This window comes from Leptidea sinapis, chromosome 1, assembly GCF_905404315.1.
Source record: "Leptidea sinapis chromosome 1, ilLepSina1.1, whole genome shotgun sequence".
In the NCBI taxonomy this organism is placed as follows: domain Eukaryota; kingdom Metazoa; phylum Arthropoda; class Insecta; order Lepidoptera; family Pieridae; genus Leptidea; species Leptidea sinapis.
The window spans coordinates 897,501-913,481 of NC_066265.1; the positions used below are offsets into that span (position 1 = coordinate 897,501).

Consider the following 15,981-nt stretch of genomic DNA (forward strand, 5'->3'; position numbering starts at 1 on the left):
CCGTCGTGCGGCCGACACGCGGCACCGCGAGCGTATATATATATATATATATATATATATATGGAGTAATAGTTGATTGACTCACGCTGCGTGCAGTAGGCGCCGGTGTAGCCGGGCGGGCAGCGGCAGTATCCGTCGTGCGGCCGACACGCGGCACCGCGAGCGTATATATATATATATATATATATATGTAGTAATAGTTGATTGACTCACGCTGCGTGCAGTAGGCGCCGGTGTAGCCGGGCGGGCAGCGGCAGTATCCGTCGTGCGGCCGACACGCGGCACCGCGAGCGTGTATATATATATATATATATATATATGTAGTAATAGTTGATTGACTCACGCTGCGTGCAGTAGGCGCCGGTGTAGCCGGGCGGGCAGCGGCAGTATCCGTCGTGCGACCGACACGCGGCACCGCGAGCGTATATATATATATATATATATATATATATGTGTAGTAATAGTTGATTGACTCACGCTGCGTGCAGTAGGCGCCGGTGTAGCCGGGCGGGCAGCGGCAGTATCCGTCGTGCGGCCGACACGCGGCACCGCGCGCGTATATATATATATATATGTAGTAATAGTTGATTGACTCACGCTGCGTGCAGTAGGCGCCGGTGTAGCCGGGCGGGCAGCGGCAGTAGCCGTCGTGCGGCCGACACGCGGCACCGCGAGCGTATATATATATATATATATATATATATATATATGGAGTAATAGTTGATTGACTCACGCTGCGTGCAGTAGGCGCCGGTGTAGCCGGGCGGGCAGCGGCAGTATCCGTCGTGCGGCCGACACGCGGCACCGCGAGCGTATATATATATATATATATATATGTAGTAATAGTTGATTGACTCACGCTGCGTGCAGTAGGCGCCGGTGTAGCCGGGCGGGCAGCGGCAGTATCCGTCGTGCGGCCGACACGCGGCACCGCGAGCGTATATATATATATATATATATATATGTAGTAATAGTTGATTGACTCACGCTGCGTGCAGTAGGCGCCGGTGTAGCCGGGCGGGCAGCGGCAGTATCCGTCGTGCGGCCGACACGCGGCACCGCGAGCGTATATATATGTAGTAATAGTTGATTGACTCACGCTGCGTGCAGTAGGCGCCGGTGTAGCCGGGCGGGCAGCGGCAGTATCCGTCGTGCGGCCGACACGCGGCACCGCGAGCGTATATATATATGTAGTAATAGTTGATTGACTCACGCTGCGTGCAGTAGGCGCCGGTGTAGCCGGGCGGGCAGCGGCAGTATCCGTCGTGCGGCCGACACGCGGCACCGCGAGCGTATATATATATATATATATGTAGTAATAGTTGATTGACTCACGCTGCGTGTAGTAGGCGCCGGTGTAGCCGGGCGGGCAGCGGCAGTATCCGTCGTGCGGCCGACACGCGGCACCGCGAGCGTATATATATATATGTAGTAATAGTTGATTGACTCACGCTGCGTGCAGTAGGCGCCGGTGTAGCCGGGCGGGCAGCGGCAGTATCCGTCGTGCGGCCGACACGCGGCACCGCGAGCGTATATATATATATGTAGTAATAGTTGATTGACTCACGCTGCGTGCAGTAGGCGCCGGTGTAGCCGGGCGGGCAGCGGCAGTATCCGTCGTGCGGCCGACACGCGGCACCGCGAGCGTATATATATATATGTAGTAATAGTTGATTGACTCACGCTGCGTGCAGTAGGCGCCGGTGTAGCCGGGCGGGCAGCGGCAGTATCCGTCGTGCGGCCGACACGCGGCACCGCGAGCGTATATATATATATGTAGTAATAGTTGATTGACTCACGCTGCGTGCAGTAGGCGCCGGTGTAGCCGGGCGGGCAGCGGCAGTATCCGTCGTGCGGCCGACACGCGGCACCGCGAGCGTATATATATATATGTAGTAATAGTTGATTGACTCACGCTGCGTGCAGTAGGCGCCGGTGTAGCCGGGCGGGCAGCGGCAGTATCCGTCGTGCGGCCGACACGCGGCACCGCGAGCGCAGCGGCACGGCTGGGAGCAGCCCGCGCCCCACCACCCCGCTCCACACGCTGCCTCGCACCGCGGCCCGCGCCAGCCCGGCAGGCACTGGCACTCGCCTGCGGACACACGGGATTAATATAATAATAATAATAAATAGGCCCATAAAATAAATACCTTATAGTCTAACATGCATATGATATATAACTTAAATCTACGTCACATTTTCGCGGCGATGTGAGGCGCGGGTTCAGTAACTTCCGGCGGTGGGCGACGTCCGCGATACTTGCGGAACACGAACCCCTTCGGCCACAGGTGCACGTCCAGGAAGGTCGATATATGTTCTGTCGGGACGCGAACAACAAAAGAGTTGAAGTCTACTGCGTGACGCGTCACCAACTTTTCGACCCCCAACCGGAACCTTGTCTTCTCCACCAAGTACTGAACAATGTCGGAGGCCTTGGTGGTGTGGTGAAAGCGAGAGACGTCGATATACGTCGCTGGGATTACGGGACGCAGGAGCTGGTTCTGTCTAATCGGTGCTGTGTGTTAATATAACTATCTATGCGTCTAGTGATACATTGAGGGTATGTTCCGATATGCACTGCGACCACTGTACAGTGTGACGTCAGTTTAGTATACTGTGAAGCCGTTCCTTTATAGCCAGTTATACTGGCTACTGTTTAAATCGGAAAGCCACATTTTCGAAGCAGCTTCAAATGAGTGTATTGACGTTATCTAATTCATTAAAAAAAACTATTGGTGGAGTAAGTACTGTCAAATTAAAAATATTTTAATTAACATTAATTGTAAATTGAATTTACAACATAATAAAGTAAGTAATTTTTCACGATCTTTGCACGATGAAAAACTCCTGCGTAACTTTCACCTCATATTGAACATTTTATGATAGTCTAATAAGGTTAATTTTTGTAATTCTTCCATTGAAGTTTATAACTGAACTTTATAATTTTGGGATTAAACTGTAGGTATTGTTTATAAAACGTTAGGTGTCCTCGAGTGGTGTTGACTGATCACGTGATCAAAGTACTGCGAGTGCCTTACCTCGAAAACGCCAGTGCTCACAGTAGAATATGGCGGTGATTAATGACGTCATATATTTCCCTACGGTACTGCGGCAGTATACTGGCAGTCCATAACGGAACGAATATTTCTACAGTGATACCACTGTGCAGTGCTCGCAGTGCATATCGGAACATACCCCTAGATAGTTTACCAGTGAAATTAGTGTAATAGTGCAAAATCAAGTGATAGTACAAGATCCCTCCCGCCGCCCGAGTGGTATGTTAAAAAATAGATCCTATTACGTACCTCTATATAAATTCATCAAAAATACAAGGGTAGGTAAGCCATAAACTCCAAAAAAAATACATCTACATAGTCTGTGACAGTTAAGTAAATATCGAAAAATAATCAGGTTGACAGTTAACCTCCATTTTGAGCAATGCACGCACACGAACACAAAGTGAATTACAAATCGCGAGTGTAAGACGTAGCTTGTCACGCACACTTAAGTAATAAACCTGGCCTGTTTTCACTATTATCAAGACAATTTAACAATGGAAAAACAGGAGCTCTGCATATTTAGGATTATAGTTATTTATGCAACTGTTGTGTAATAAGGGGTATTAAAATACGAACGTGGGTTTATCACGCGAGTGTTTTATACCTATTTATCATGAGTTGCATACAAGACTTTATCTACAACAAAAATCCTCTATAAGAGATTCTGAACCATTTAGCTTACTGCTAACATTAATAAAGCCAGTCCTAGTAACCATTATATCATCCAAAGGAGTGTTATTATAAAAACGGATAGTATAATGTTGCACTAAATTTCATTACAACACTCGTTCGGAGGATGTAATGGTTATTAGGACATTGGGTGATTTAATGTTGGCAACTGTTTTAGAATCTTTAATAGAGGATTGAAATCATGGGTTCAAAGGTTGTTTACACAAAGGATAAGTTTTTTAAACTAAGTCGGTTCTGACTCCACGCCAACTTAGTTTACATGCAGTCACTAGGTGTGCTTATTTCTACACGGTTACTGAAGTCTAAATAACTATTTAAGTATTCTTTGAGTTATTTTCTGTTGTTTTAAGAGATTGGCGAAAATGTTATTTTGACATATGCCAGAAACTACTTTGGACAAGAAATTGTATTTTTTCTATGGAAAGGAGGTCAAACGAGCATATGGTTCACCTAGTTTTAAGTGACCTACGCCGCCCACATTCTCTGGCAACACCAGAGGATTCACAATAGCGTTGCTGGCCTTTACGGAAGGTGTACGTGCTTTTTCTGAAGGTACCTATGTCGTCCCGGAAATACGGCACAACGGAGGTCATTCTACAGCTTTGTGGTATGTGGAAGAAAATTCCTTGAAAACCGCACTGTGGAGCAACGTTGCATCACGTTGGTGTTTGATCAAATGAGATTTGATGAGCGTGTTGATAAACTGGCTCAGAGAATAATGAACCATTTTAAAGTTGCTCCATTGGACATCAAGATGAATTCGTCAGCCATAACTGGCTATTGCTGAACAAGTCTGAAAGGATGAAACACCATTCCCGAGGAAGTGCAGTGCGTTTCACTAGAAAATCCTATACTTCTGGAAGCTTGTTTGTGCAGACAAATAGCGTGGCGGTCTTAGGGCTTCATTTCACCAGGACACCATTGTGGAGCACACCCAGTCACGCTACCGTGGTGGCCGTAAGCTCCCAAACTGCACACAAAATGAAACGAAAAGAGCTCCTTCTTTGCTCAACGGTTTGCACCTATTCTACAAACAAGTATAAAATCTCCTGCCAACGTATCTTTTTAAAAATATCTATCGGAATAATCTGATGATGAATAATTAGTGGTGGCGCGACCAGTAACGTACTGTGAACGCGTCCGACCTGGTAATGCCACCAAATTGGTTGCGCAACCAAACGTACACCAGGTGAGTAACTTTGTATAGAGCTGTATATATTTTGTTGGTGGCGGCGACTGGTTGCGCCACCATGGTGTCATAGTGAAATATAGCCCTTACAATCGGCAGCAGATGTAAGTAAGCAGTGGGCACCTGTTACGTAGTGACAGTCGGCGCCATTCCTACAGCTACAGTTGTGTGCGCACTGCGGGCCGTAGGTGCCGAGCGAGCACGGATACTCGCAGGACACGCCCGCAAACCCGCTGGGACAACTGTACGTGCCCGTGACCGGGTCGCAGCTCGCGTTCACTGCAACAATACAAAAGATTACTGCGTATTTTCCTACATTTTTTCTTTTGGATGATGACTGGAAGAGATACTGAGTGGGAAGAATACCAGTGGGGGGCTCCTTTGCACAGGATGCCGGCTAGATTATGGATACCACAACGGCGCCTATTTCTGCCGTGAAGCAGTAATGTGCGCCGTAGCTAGTGGAATTACAGAGCAAATGAGACTTAACATTTAATGTCTCAAGGTGACAAGCGCAGTTGTAGTGCCGCTCAGAATTTTTAGGGTTTTTCAAGAATCCTGAGCGGCATTACTGCATTATGAGGGGCAGGATGTATCATCACATTTATTTTCATAAAAAAAGAATGTAGTAAAATATAATTTAGAGCACTTTAGCTTATACATAATACTTATATTGTATAATAATATTAAATACCACACCGGCCCCGAGTGTATACACCGTGGTCAAACGCCACACCAATATCCATGATGACAGATTTTGGATTCCTCTTCTACTAATATTGGTACAAATCTACAATTTTCAAAAACAGCCATATTTCAGCATTAAAATAAGGTAAAGGAAACAATTGTATTTTTATCAAAATGCTTTCGATTACGCGCGATTACTCTGTACAGAGTACTCTGTTCGGACACTCACCCTTTCGGAAGCCGGATAAAAATATCCTATTGAGTTTGAAATTGTTTTCAAAACAAAGATTATGAAACATCAGTTGTTGCGTAAAACGCATTCGATTTAACATACACATTTCACTAGTACTTGTCTGACGTATGCGAGCCAATCACAATATGTTGTAGTGTTGTTTTATATGTCTACGTATAAACAGGGCGTCCCACGGCTATGTCCCGCTACACGAGAAAAAAAACCCCTGTAGCTTTATCATACCATTGAAAAAGCATCATCATAAAGCTTATTATTAATACATAATATAGCATCAGATATGACAGGAAGACCATGAATTGTAACATTTGATGTAAAATTTGTTCAGATAAATGAAAAACAAACATTACCGGAAAGACATACAACTGACATTATCATTTTTGATAATTGGCAATTATTTAAAAATCAATAAATGTACTTTAAATTGTTTTTTAATAAAAATAAATAATAGTCTTCATTCAAAAATGTTACATCTACAATATTTAAGGTACTTCCCCTCCGTGTGGCAATAGACGCCCTGTACAAAGTGGGAAAACAGACAAGTGGTTCGATCGTGAAGTAAGAAGAAAACCGCTGGCTATGGATGGGCCTTGGACATCAGTTGCCTAAGACTGTGACTGGTCGATGCTGACATCGGAAACCAGTTGTTGGTAGTAAGTTCCTTCATCGTTTCCTTAATAACTATTTTGTTTGCCGTTCAGGATTCTTAAAAAGCCCAACCTAGGAAAAATGTCACCTTGAGACATAGATGTTAAGTCTCATTTGCCCAGTAATTTCACTAGCTACAAGCCCTTCAGACCGAAACACAATAATGTTTACACATTACTGCTTCACTACAGAAATAGGCGCCTATATATATACACCTTTTTGGATTCAGGTTGGATGAGGGCAGCACAGGACCGATCGCCGTGAAATTGTTTGGGGGAGGCCTTTGTCCAGCAGTGGACGTCCTCCGAATGAAATGATGAAGATAATTCTGAACACAAGATTTTTTTTATATTTTGATCAAAATATTTTTTTGTGAAACGCTGCAGCTGTTAATATTGATTCAATTTGGCAATAAGTTCCACATCTTTTCGTAGAATCTAATTAAAAATATCCATATCCATATCTAACCACATCGCAAATGTTGGGTACATTTGAGATGTGGTAAGATATGACACTGAGATTTTGCTTGATTGATTGATTTTTAATTAGAGTATGTATGGTCTTGTTCTTACATGTCAACTAGCTGACCCGACAGACGTTGTTCTGTTCATAATAAAAAAAACTCTTGCGGGTGGAATTTCGTAAAATCCGTTCTTAGCTGACCTCTACTCGGTGCAAAGAATATTCATACCAAATTTCAAGTCTTTAGCTCTAATGGTTCCAGAGATATCGTGATGAGTGACTAGTAATAGTGAGATACGTGGAAATCTCTTATATATATATATATATATATATATATATATAGATGTGTAAATCAGTGTAAGTAGCGTAAAACCGAGTAGTTGATACGCCGTATCCATCGCAACGTAGTCATCATGTAGCGCTGATTAGGATTCTTGAAAAACCAAAAAATTCTGAGCGGCACTACAATTGCGCTCGTCTCTTGACACATGAGATGTTAAATCTGATTTGCCCAGTAATTTCACTGGCTACGGCGCCCTTCAGATCCAAACATAATATTAGCAAATAACTGATTCACGGCAGATAAGTGCCGTTGTGGTACCCATAATCTAGCCGGCATCCTGGCAAAGTAGCCTCCCACCCACAGAACAGAAAAAACTAGTAGAAGTGGCATCATGTCATTTTACTATAGAAACCGGTGTCGCCAAACTCACACATTTATATATTAAATATGTAATACACACACATAATTCCTGCTTTATGATAGGCCTGAATTCACAATCACGAAAAGACATAACTACAAATTTATTTACATCAACTTCCAACTAAATACAATTACGCTGATCTCATATTCTTAAAGTGATTATGACAACCTCAGAACTTTTTCTTAAATTGCGAAAAATAACATATAAAAACTTGATGTACTAGAAACTCTGTAACCATAGATTTGACTTCTGTCAAAATACCTAGTGTTGTACGAAAATAAATAAACATCGATAAGCAAGTGAAAACTAGAAATATGTCAGAGTTGATAAAGTATATTACCGATAAAGTACGTCGTAAGCTAAAGTAATAATAGGCTAATATTTTTTCTTAGGTATTATTTAAAAGGACGGAAAATATTTAGCTGAATTCGAATAAAATCAAGATAGCGTACACGAATAGTCTTGGAAAGTTACAATACCAATATTATACTATTTACCTGGGAAGCAATACACGCATAAAATATTTTTTAGTTTTTTTTTATAAGGATTCATCGTTAATCTGCATAAACTCAGGAGCCAGTAAGACAGAAACACAGACAGGGCGTGCGGAAAGAAAATTTCCAAAACAAGCAGTAGCGAATGATTAATAAAAAGAGAAGCTATATGTACTGATGAAGTATTAATAATTTTGTTAGTGTTATGATATATGTTATTTTATATTATGATGTACATTTGTTACAGTGTTTTTTTTATGGAATAGGAGGACAAACGAGCGTACGGGTCACCTGGTGTTTAGTGATCACCGCCGCCCACATTCTCTTGCAACACCGATGAATCACAAGAGCGTTGCCGGCCTTTAAGGAAGGTGTACGCGCTTTTTTTGAAGGTACCCATGTCGTATTGTCCCGGAAACACCGTACAAGGAAGCTCATTCCATAGCTTTGTAGTACGAGGGAGAAAGCTCCTTGAAAACCGCACTGTGGAGGACCGCCACACATCCAGATGGTGGGGATGAAATCCTAACTTGTGGCGTGTCGTGCAAAGGTGGAATTCGGCGGCAAGAATCAGGTTAAGCAGCTCTTCGGAACACTCCCCGTGATAAATGCAGTAGAAGACACACAATGAAGCGACGTCTCTACGCAACGCCAAGAGATCCAGCCGTTCACAGAGCACTGAGTCCCCGACAATTCGAGCTGCTCTACGTTGCACGCGGTCAAATGGATCGAGCAGATACTGGGGTGCGCCAGACCAGAGATGATAGCAATACTCCATGTGTGGCCGGACCTGCGCTTTGTAGAGCGCTAGAATGTGGGCCGGCTTGAAGTATTGCCGTGCTTTATTGATGACGCCCAGCTTCTTCGAAGCCAATTTGGCTTTGCCCTCCAGATGGCCACGGAATTGGCAATCGCTCGAGATTTCGAGACCCAGTATTCCGATACTAGGCGCGGCTTTAAGAGAAGTGTTCTCGAAGAGCGGTTATACGACAAATGGGGTTTTTTTAGTGGTAAACGCGCAAACCTGAGTCTTCTCGGGGTTAAATTGGACAAGGTTCAATTTACCATTCCGCGACCTTCTCGAGTGAGGACTCGATAGAAGACACAAGTTTCTCCCGGCACTGGTCGACGATTTCCCGAGAGAGACCTGCATGGCCCGTGTATACGGCATCACCAGTGCTGTCGTCCGCATAGCAATGTATGTTGGAGGTGTCCAACATATCATTGATATGCAGAAGAAACAGCGTAGGAGATAGCACACAGCCTTTGGGCACTCCAGCATTCACGGGCTTCGGGTTCCAGCAATATGCGTCGACAACGACCTGTATGCTACGCCCAGTGAGGAAGCTGTAGGTCCACTTGCACAAGCTCTCGGGAAGCCCAAATGATGGAAGTTTTGAGAGGAGCGCCTTGTGCCATACACGATCAAAGGCCTTCGCTATATCCAGGCTAACTGCCAGGCCTTCCCCCTTGCTTTCAATAGCCGCCGCCCATCTATGTGTTAGGTATACCAGAAGATCACCTGCCGACCGTCCATGGCGAAAGCCGTACTGTCGGTCGTTGATCAATTGGTGACCCTCTAGGTATACTAAAAGCTGGCGGCTAATTATGCTCTCCATGATTTTAGAGAGCAGGGAGGTGATAGCAATGATGGCAAACTTTTCCAGAATTCATGGTTTTCGAACTATTTTTTACAATTCTATGACGCTTTCTCTACTCCATAATGTTATAAGGTTTTTTCTTCTACTCCACCTTGACTCAACCTTACCGGTGAAACCTTAATATATACCAAATATCAAAGTTTAATTAAAAAAATTGTTTGTCTATATTTAAAAATTAACTCTTAAATAGTTTAACTGGAATCTAACACATATTTGTTAAATAATAATTAGCTGTACCTAAGAGACAATTATAATTTTTAATTTGAATTTATCGTACTCTTTCTTGTACGCAATTACCACAACCATATTATTATAACATTTTGCCTACTTACATACACCTTTATCGCATGATGCATGGAAAAGAGCAATACTTGAATACAATTTATAAAGAAAAAAATTATTTCGATAAAATTATGTTGATACGTTCACATGCATGCACTTATTGACTAGCAAGATATTTTCATTGTTTACATTAATTATTCTAACATAAGTTACATAGATTAAATGTAAAGGTAAATGAATCATACGTCATAATATTATGGTTCATTTTTGATTGTATATTTTGCACAACACATAAAAAATATTAATTGTATTTAAATCAGAAAATTATGATTACCGATGATATGAAATCTCTTCGTTGGACATATTTTTATTGCGGCTATGATTTCTACAGTTCAATATGGCACAATAAGGCATTTTTGTATTTTTTTTCAGGATAATTATGCTTCACTTGTCATCAGAAGACTGATCTCACTTGAGCCTCGAGTAGGTACATTTGTACACAATAGTGGCGACAGGGTAACGCCCACATGCCACTTCCACTAGTTTTTTCTGTTCTGTGCTCCCACCGGTATAGAAGCCTAATCCTACTGGAGTATGTTAGTGGTAAGGGTGTTGTATGATTTAAATAAAACACTTTTAAAGGATTCAAACGCGTGTAATTGTAACGGTTTTACATTAGGTGTTTGCGTAAAAGTTACATTTTTATTTTAGTTAACCCGACGTTTCAAGACCTTTCCAGATCTCGTTTTCAGGGGGACTGCAGATGTAGTGAGTCAAAGATAGTATTTGTCATAGTTGTCATTATGAAGTTTAGCGCCATTTATTTCCTCGGAGGTGGTATTTGCTGTACACAGATGGTTTTTGGCAAAATTTACTGGCAGTGTCCTCTTCTTTTTTGGTATGTGTAGTTATGGGTATTAATTTAGAGATTATTGGATCCCAGGCGTTAGATAATTTTAAACCATCTTCCCTATTGAAATTTGGGTGTTTTTTAATTTCGTTGACTTCACGTACACGCGTTTTAATCCTTTAAAAGTGTTTTATTTAAATGTGTAACACTCGCGTTAATCAAAGAAAATACTGTGTTGTATGATGTTAATATACATCGTCGTACCGTTGTTAAGAGCGGGACACGTCTGCAGACAGCCTGCTCCGTAGGTCCCGGGCGGACAGGGTTCGTCACAGCTCTCGCCCCGCCACCCCGCGGCACACACGCATCGCCCCGTCTCCGCGTCGCACGAAGAGTTGTTAGCGCACGGACACCGCTCCGAACATTTCTCGCCAAAGTGACCTTCCGGGCATTGCGTCTCGCAGCTGACACCTGAAACCACTAATCTATAAGTATTTTTTAAGACGACGAGGACACGGGTCACCTGATGTTAAGTCATCACCGGCGCACACCTCTTGCAACACCAGAGCGATCACAGGAGCGTTGCCGGCTTTTAAGGATTGTATGGTACCCATGCGGTATCGTCCCGGAAATACCGCAAAAGGAAACATATTATATATATATATATATATATATATATATATATATATATAGGAATGCCACATATCCAGACTCACCGTCCTATGATGATGTCCTAATTTCTAATAAGTTTTAAGATGCAAGTAAACTGGTCAGTTAACCCGCGGACATTGTTATATTTAAGTTTGTGAATTCTGAAATATTGTTATTTAAAATTATATTCACATTTTAATACATTGTAAGTATCATAATTGAAATCAAATGTTGATAAAACTGTTGTTGTCATTATTGAATCATAAACTATCAACAATTTAACTGCACTCTAAGACATTTATAATTTTGCAAATATATCTTGTCTTTAAAATATCCACCAACCAAATATTTTAGATCGAAAATACAAAGGCCTGCACGAGCTGTTTTATGAACTGAGATTATATGCAACTCATAGTTTTGAACATCAGGAGTTTATCTTGCACTGCGAGGTCTGCCAGTTTATTACTGTTGCGATCAGGCTCGAAGGACCACAAAACTTTAATATAATATTTAACTCGCTTTCATATAAGTTTTCTAGCTTTAAGTTTAGGAATCATGTACTAAGGATACTGCAGATAACGATATATTTAAGCGACGAAAAGATCATCTTATATTAGATGATCAACGCCGCCTTACTCTCTTGCGCCTTCCTCTCTAGAGGCGTTACAGGAGCGTTGCCGGGTTTTTAGGTAAATGTCCTCCTACACAAGGTACCTTATTCCACAAATAGTTCCGTGAACCGCAGTGTTACTTCGGACACATTAAAGGTATCCGGAATGAAAATGAAAATATCCTCCGAATACTCAAAAATGATTTTATTGTTGCTCAAAATACTTATTCTTATTATAGTTTGTAAACTTTTTAATACGAATAAACAAATTTTGACCGTGGTGACCTCGAAAACATGTTTTTGAACGGTTGGCTCAGTTGAAGAGCGCTCGTACGGAACGCAAGAGATTGGGTTCAGGTCCCGCATCATTCATAAAATTTTGTTTACAAATTTAATTTGTATTCAATTTTTCGGGACAAAAAATCACAAGCTGCCAGGTCGCAACTGTATGGAGAAAGACTCCTAACGTCTACGGTTTTCACATGCAAAGATTATAAAAACAGGTTTGCACGTCGCTCAGAATTGTGTCGGTATTCTAATCAACACGATCTGCTGTTTGGTTATCTACGTTGTTACATGTGTGTTAAACTTCCATACATAGATAAAACTACCTGATGCCCGCGACTTCGTCCGCGTAGATAAAGGGTTTTTAAAAATAATAACCAAGTTTGGAATTGAAGATTATTTCATGTCCTAATCAAGTTTCGGTTCCCGTTTTCGCACCCATTCCGAACACATTATATGAATCTTGAAATGGAAATAAAAGTTAGAGCTCATCAACGTGAATTTCTGTTTTTCACAAATCCCGCGAGAATGGTAGATTTTCCCGGGATAAAATATAGTCTATGTCTAATATTATTATGTTTTAGTAGGGATGTACGAAGTTCATACAAAAAAAATAGTGTATAACTTGAAAGTATTTATTACGGCACTAATTTGTGCAGTTTAGTATACCATACATTTCCATAAAACACTTTCACTCCAAAAACGCGTCGCCTTTTCAATTTCCAATCAAGAATAACGACTGCATTAAATTGTTTCTTTTCTAAAATCTTCATCATTGAACCAATTGCATCGTTTTGGTCATCTTGTTTTATTTCAAAAGTTAAGCATTGCTTTAATAATTGATAATTTTTCTTATGATCATTTACAGAAGCCTCTATCTCTTCGTTTATGATAAGACTTGGTAATACCCGAGTTGTTGTATTGCTATTTCCACCTTCTTCGCCTACAATAGTATTCAATCCAACGCTGCTCGTATTAACGTGTTTCTCGCACTGATAATAATGTAACATTACGTTTGATAAGGCATCTGTTGAGAAGCACAAAAGATATGGCTGGTAAAAAAATACAAAATAGTATACCGTTTCTTGACTAAAAAAAATAAAATATATTCGCACGACAGGATTGGAAGAGTGCTGCGTTCATCCACAGCGCGTTTTTCAAGGAACTTATTTCCACTTACAACCAAGCTGTGGAATGAGCTTTCATGTGCGGTGTTTCAGGGGCGATACGACATGGGTACCCTCAAAAAAGCGGGTACACCTTCCTTAAAGGCCGGTAACGCTCCTGTGATTCCTGTGGTGTTGCAAGATAATGTATGCGGCGGTGATAGCTTAACACGTGACCCGTACGCTCGTTTGTCCTCCTTTTCTATATAAAAGAGAGTTGCCAACTCTTACGGTCACTATAAAATTAGCATAGTCATACCTGAGAATAATCCAAAATAATGCAAAATATTTACAAATAGACTGTAACATTCGTTATATTTAGTTAACTTCTATCTAATTTTATTTGGAATTATAGTGGAGTTATCTATACTATAAATCAGGTCCTATTGCGTTCGATGGGAGAGCCAAAGAACGAGTTCGTCCCGCGTTCGGAAATATTTGGCAAATAATTGGTTTATTCGGACGTATAACTTTTCCAGTTTTTATTTGCAAGCTTGCTTGACATTCGGATAAGTTCAGAATAATCATTGTGTTGACAGTGTTGTCAGCGATATAGTCAACATTTTGCATATTCTTTAATGACATACGTCATTGATATTCTTAGTGTATTCTACGAAAGGCCGAGTATGTAATAGAAATAGGCACAACATAAAAATATTGTACAGAAATACGACATCTAGTGGGTAACAAGGTAAGATTAATAATTATACACATATACAACTAAATTGCACATTAAATCGTACATAGAATACAAGAAGAGAAATTTCTTAGATATTTAATGGTGTATTGTTGGCTGATCAGAAAGAAAGAATAACTGAAAATGAACTCACCAATCCCTATTTTAGGCAGACCTGGGCAGTAGTAATTAGCTATAAGTAACTAGCGTCTACTTGCGTGCTAATAAAACTGAGAATACATAAAAAAATAGAGGCGATAGTGAATAAGCAATAAACATATTATATTCTACGTTAATGAAACATTAATAAGTATATTGATCAATTGGCTCGATTTATAAATAAATATAAATAGCGCGTACTAATTTAGAATAATATGTACCTAAATCATGTTTGTTTTTCATAATAATTGAATCAAGTCGAAATTCAAAATTCTGTCGACAATAACCTAGAAAATTTCAAAAGCTTTCCATGAGTTCAAACATTTTTAAAATCGGTCTAGTAATGGCCGAGAAACAAAATTTAACACCGAATTCAATCGGAGTCAGCCGGTGGGAGCTCCGCTCAGCTCCGCTCAGCTCCGCCCAGCTCCGCCCAATAATGAGTGTATTATAACAAGTCTCCCTGTGTTACCTCTCCACGCGGCGCGACACTCGCAGCGGCCCGTCACGTGGTCGCAGCCCGCGGCCCGCCCCGAGCACGCACAGCGCAGCGCGCACGCGGCGCCGTACGAGCCGCCGCGACACTTGCGCTCGCAGCGCTCGCCCTCGTAGCCCGCGCCGCCCAATAATGAGTGTATTATAACAAGTCTCCCTGTGTTACCTCTCCACGCGGCGCGCCACTCGCAGCGGCCCGTCACGTGGTCGCAGCCCGCGGCCCGCCCCGAGCACGCACAGCGCAGCGCGCACGCGGCGCCGTACGAGCCGCCGCGACACTTGCGCTCGCAGCGCTCGCCCTCGTAGCCCGCGCCGCCCAATAATGAGTGTATTATAACAAGTCTCCCTGTGTTACCTCTCCACGCGGCGCGACACTCGCAGCGGCCCGTCACGTGGTCGCAGCCCGCGGCCCGCCCCGAGCACGCACAGCGCAGCGCGCACGCGGCGCCGTACGAGCCGCCGCGACACTTGCGCTCGCAGCGCTCGCCCTCGTAGCCCGCGCCGCCCAATAATGAGTGTATTATAACAAGTCTCCCTGTGTTACCTCTCCACGCGGCGCGACACTCGCAGCGGCCCGTCACGTGGTCGCAGCCCGCGGCCCGCCCCGAGCACGCACAGCGCAGCGCGCACGCGGCGCCGTACGAGCCGCCGCGACACTTGCGCTCGCAGCGCTCGCCCTCGTAGCCCGCGCCGCCCAATAATGAGTGTATTATAACAAGTCTCCCTGTGTTACCTCTCCACGCGGCGCGACACTCGCAGCGGCCCGTCACGTGGTCGCAGCCCGCGGCCCGCCCCGAGCACGCACAGCGCAGCGCGCACGCGGCGCCGTACGAGCCGCCGCGACACTTGCGCTCGCAGCGCTCGCCCTCGTAGCCCGCGCCGCCCAATAATGAGTGTATTATAACAAGTCTCCCTGTGTTACCTCTCCACGCGGCGCGACACTCGCAGCGGCCCGTCACGTGG

At 43.0% G+C, this 15,981-nt stretch overlaps 1 protein-coding gene across 1 annotated transcript in view; it reads right to left on the reverse strand.

The window, feature by feature from the left end:
* Positions 1-11,750: 11,750 nt before the first annotated feature.
* Positions 11,751-15,981, reverse strand: part of LOC126979374 (protein draper) — a 71,428-nt gene continuing 67,197 nt past the window's right edge. Inside the window, exon 13 of the mRNA XM_050828628.1 lies at positions 11,751-11,788. Coding sequence (XP_050684585.1) covers positions 11,751-11,788 — 38 coding nt within the window. The remainder of the gene's footprint in view (positions 11,789-15,981) is intronic.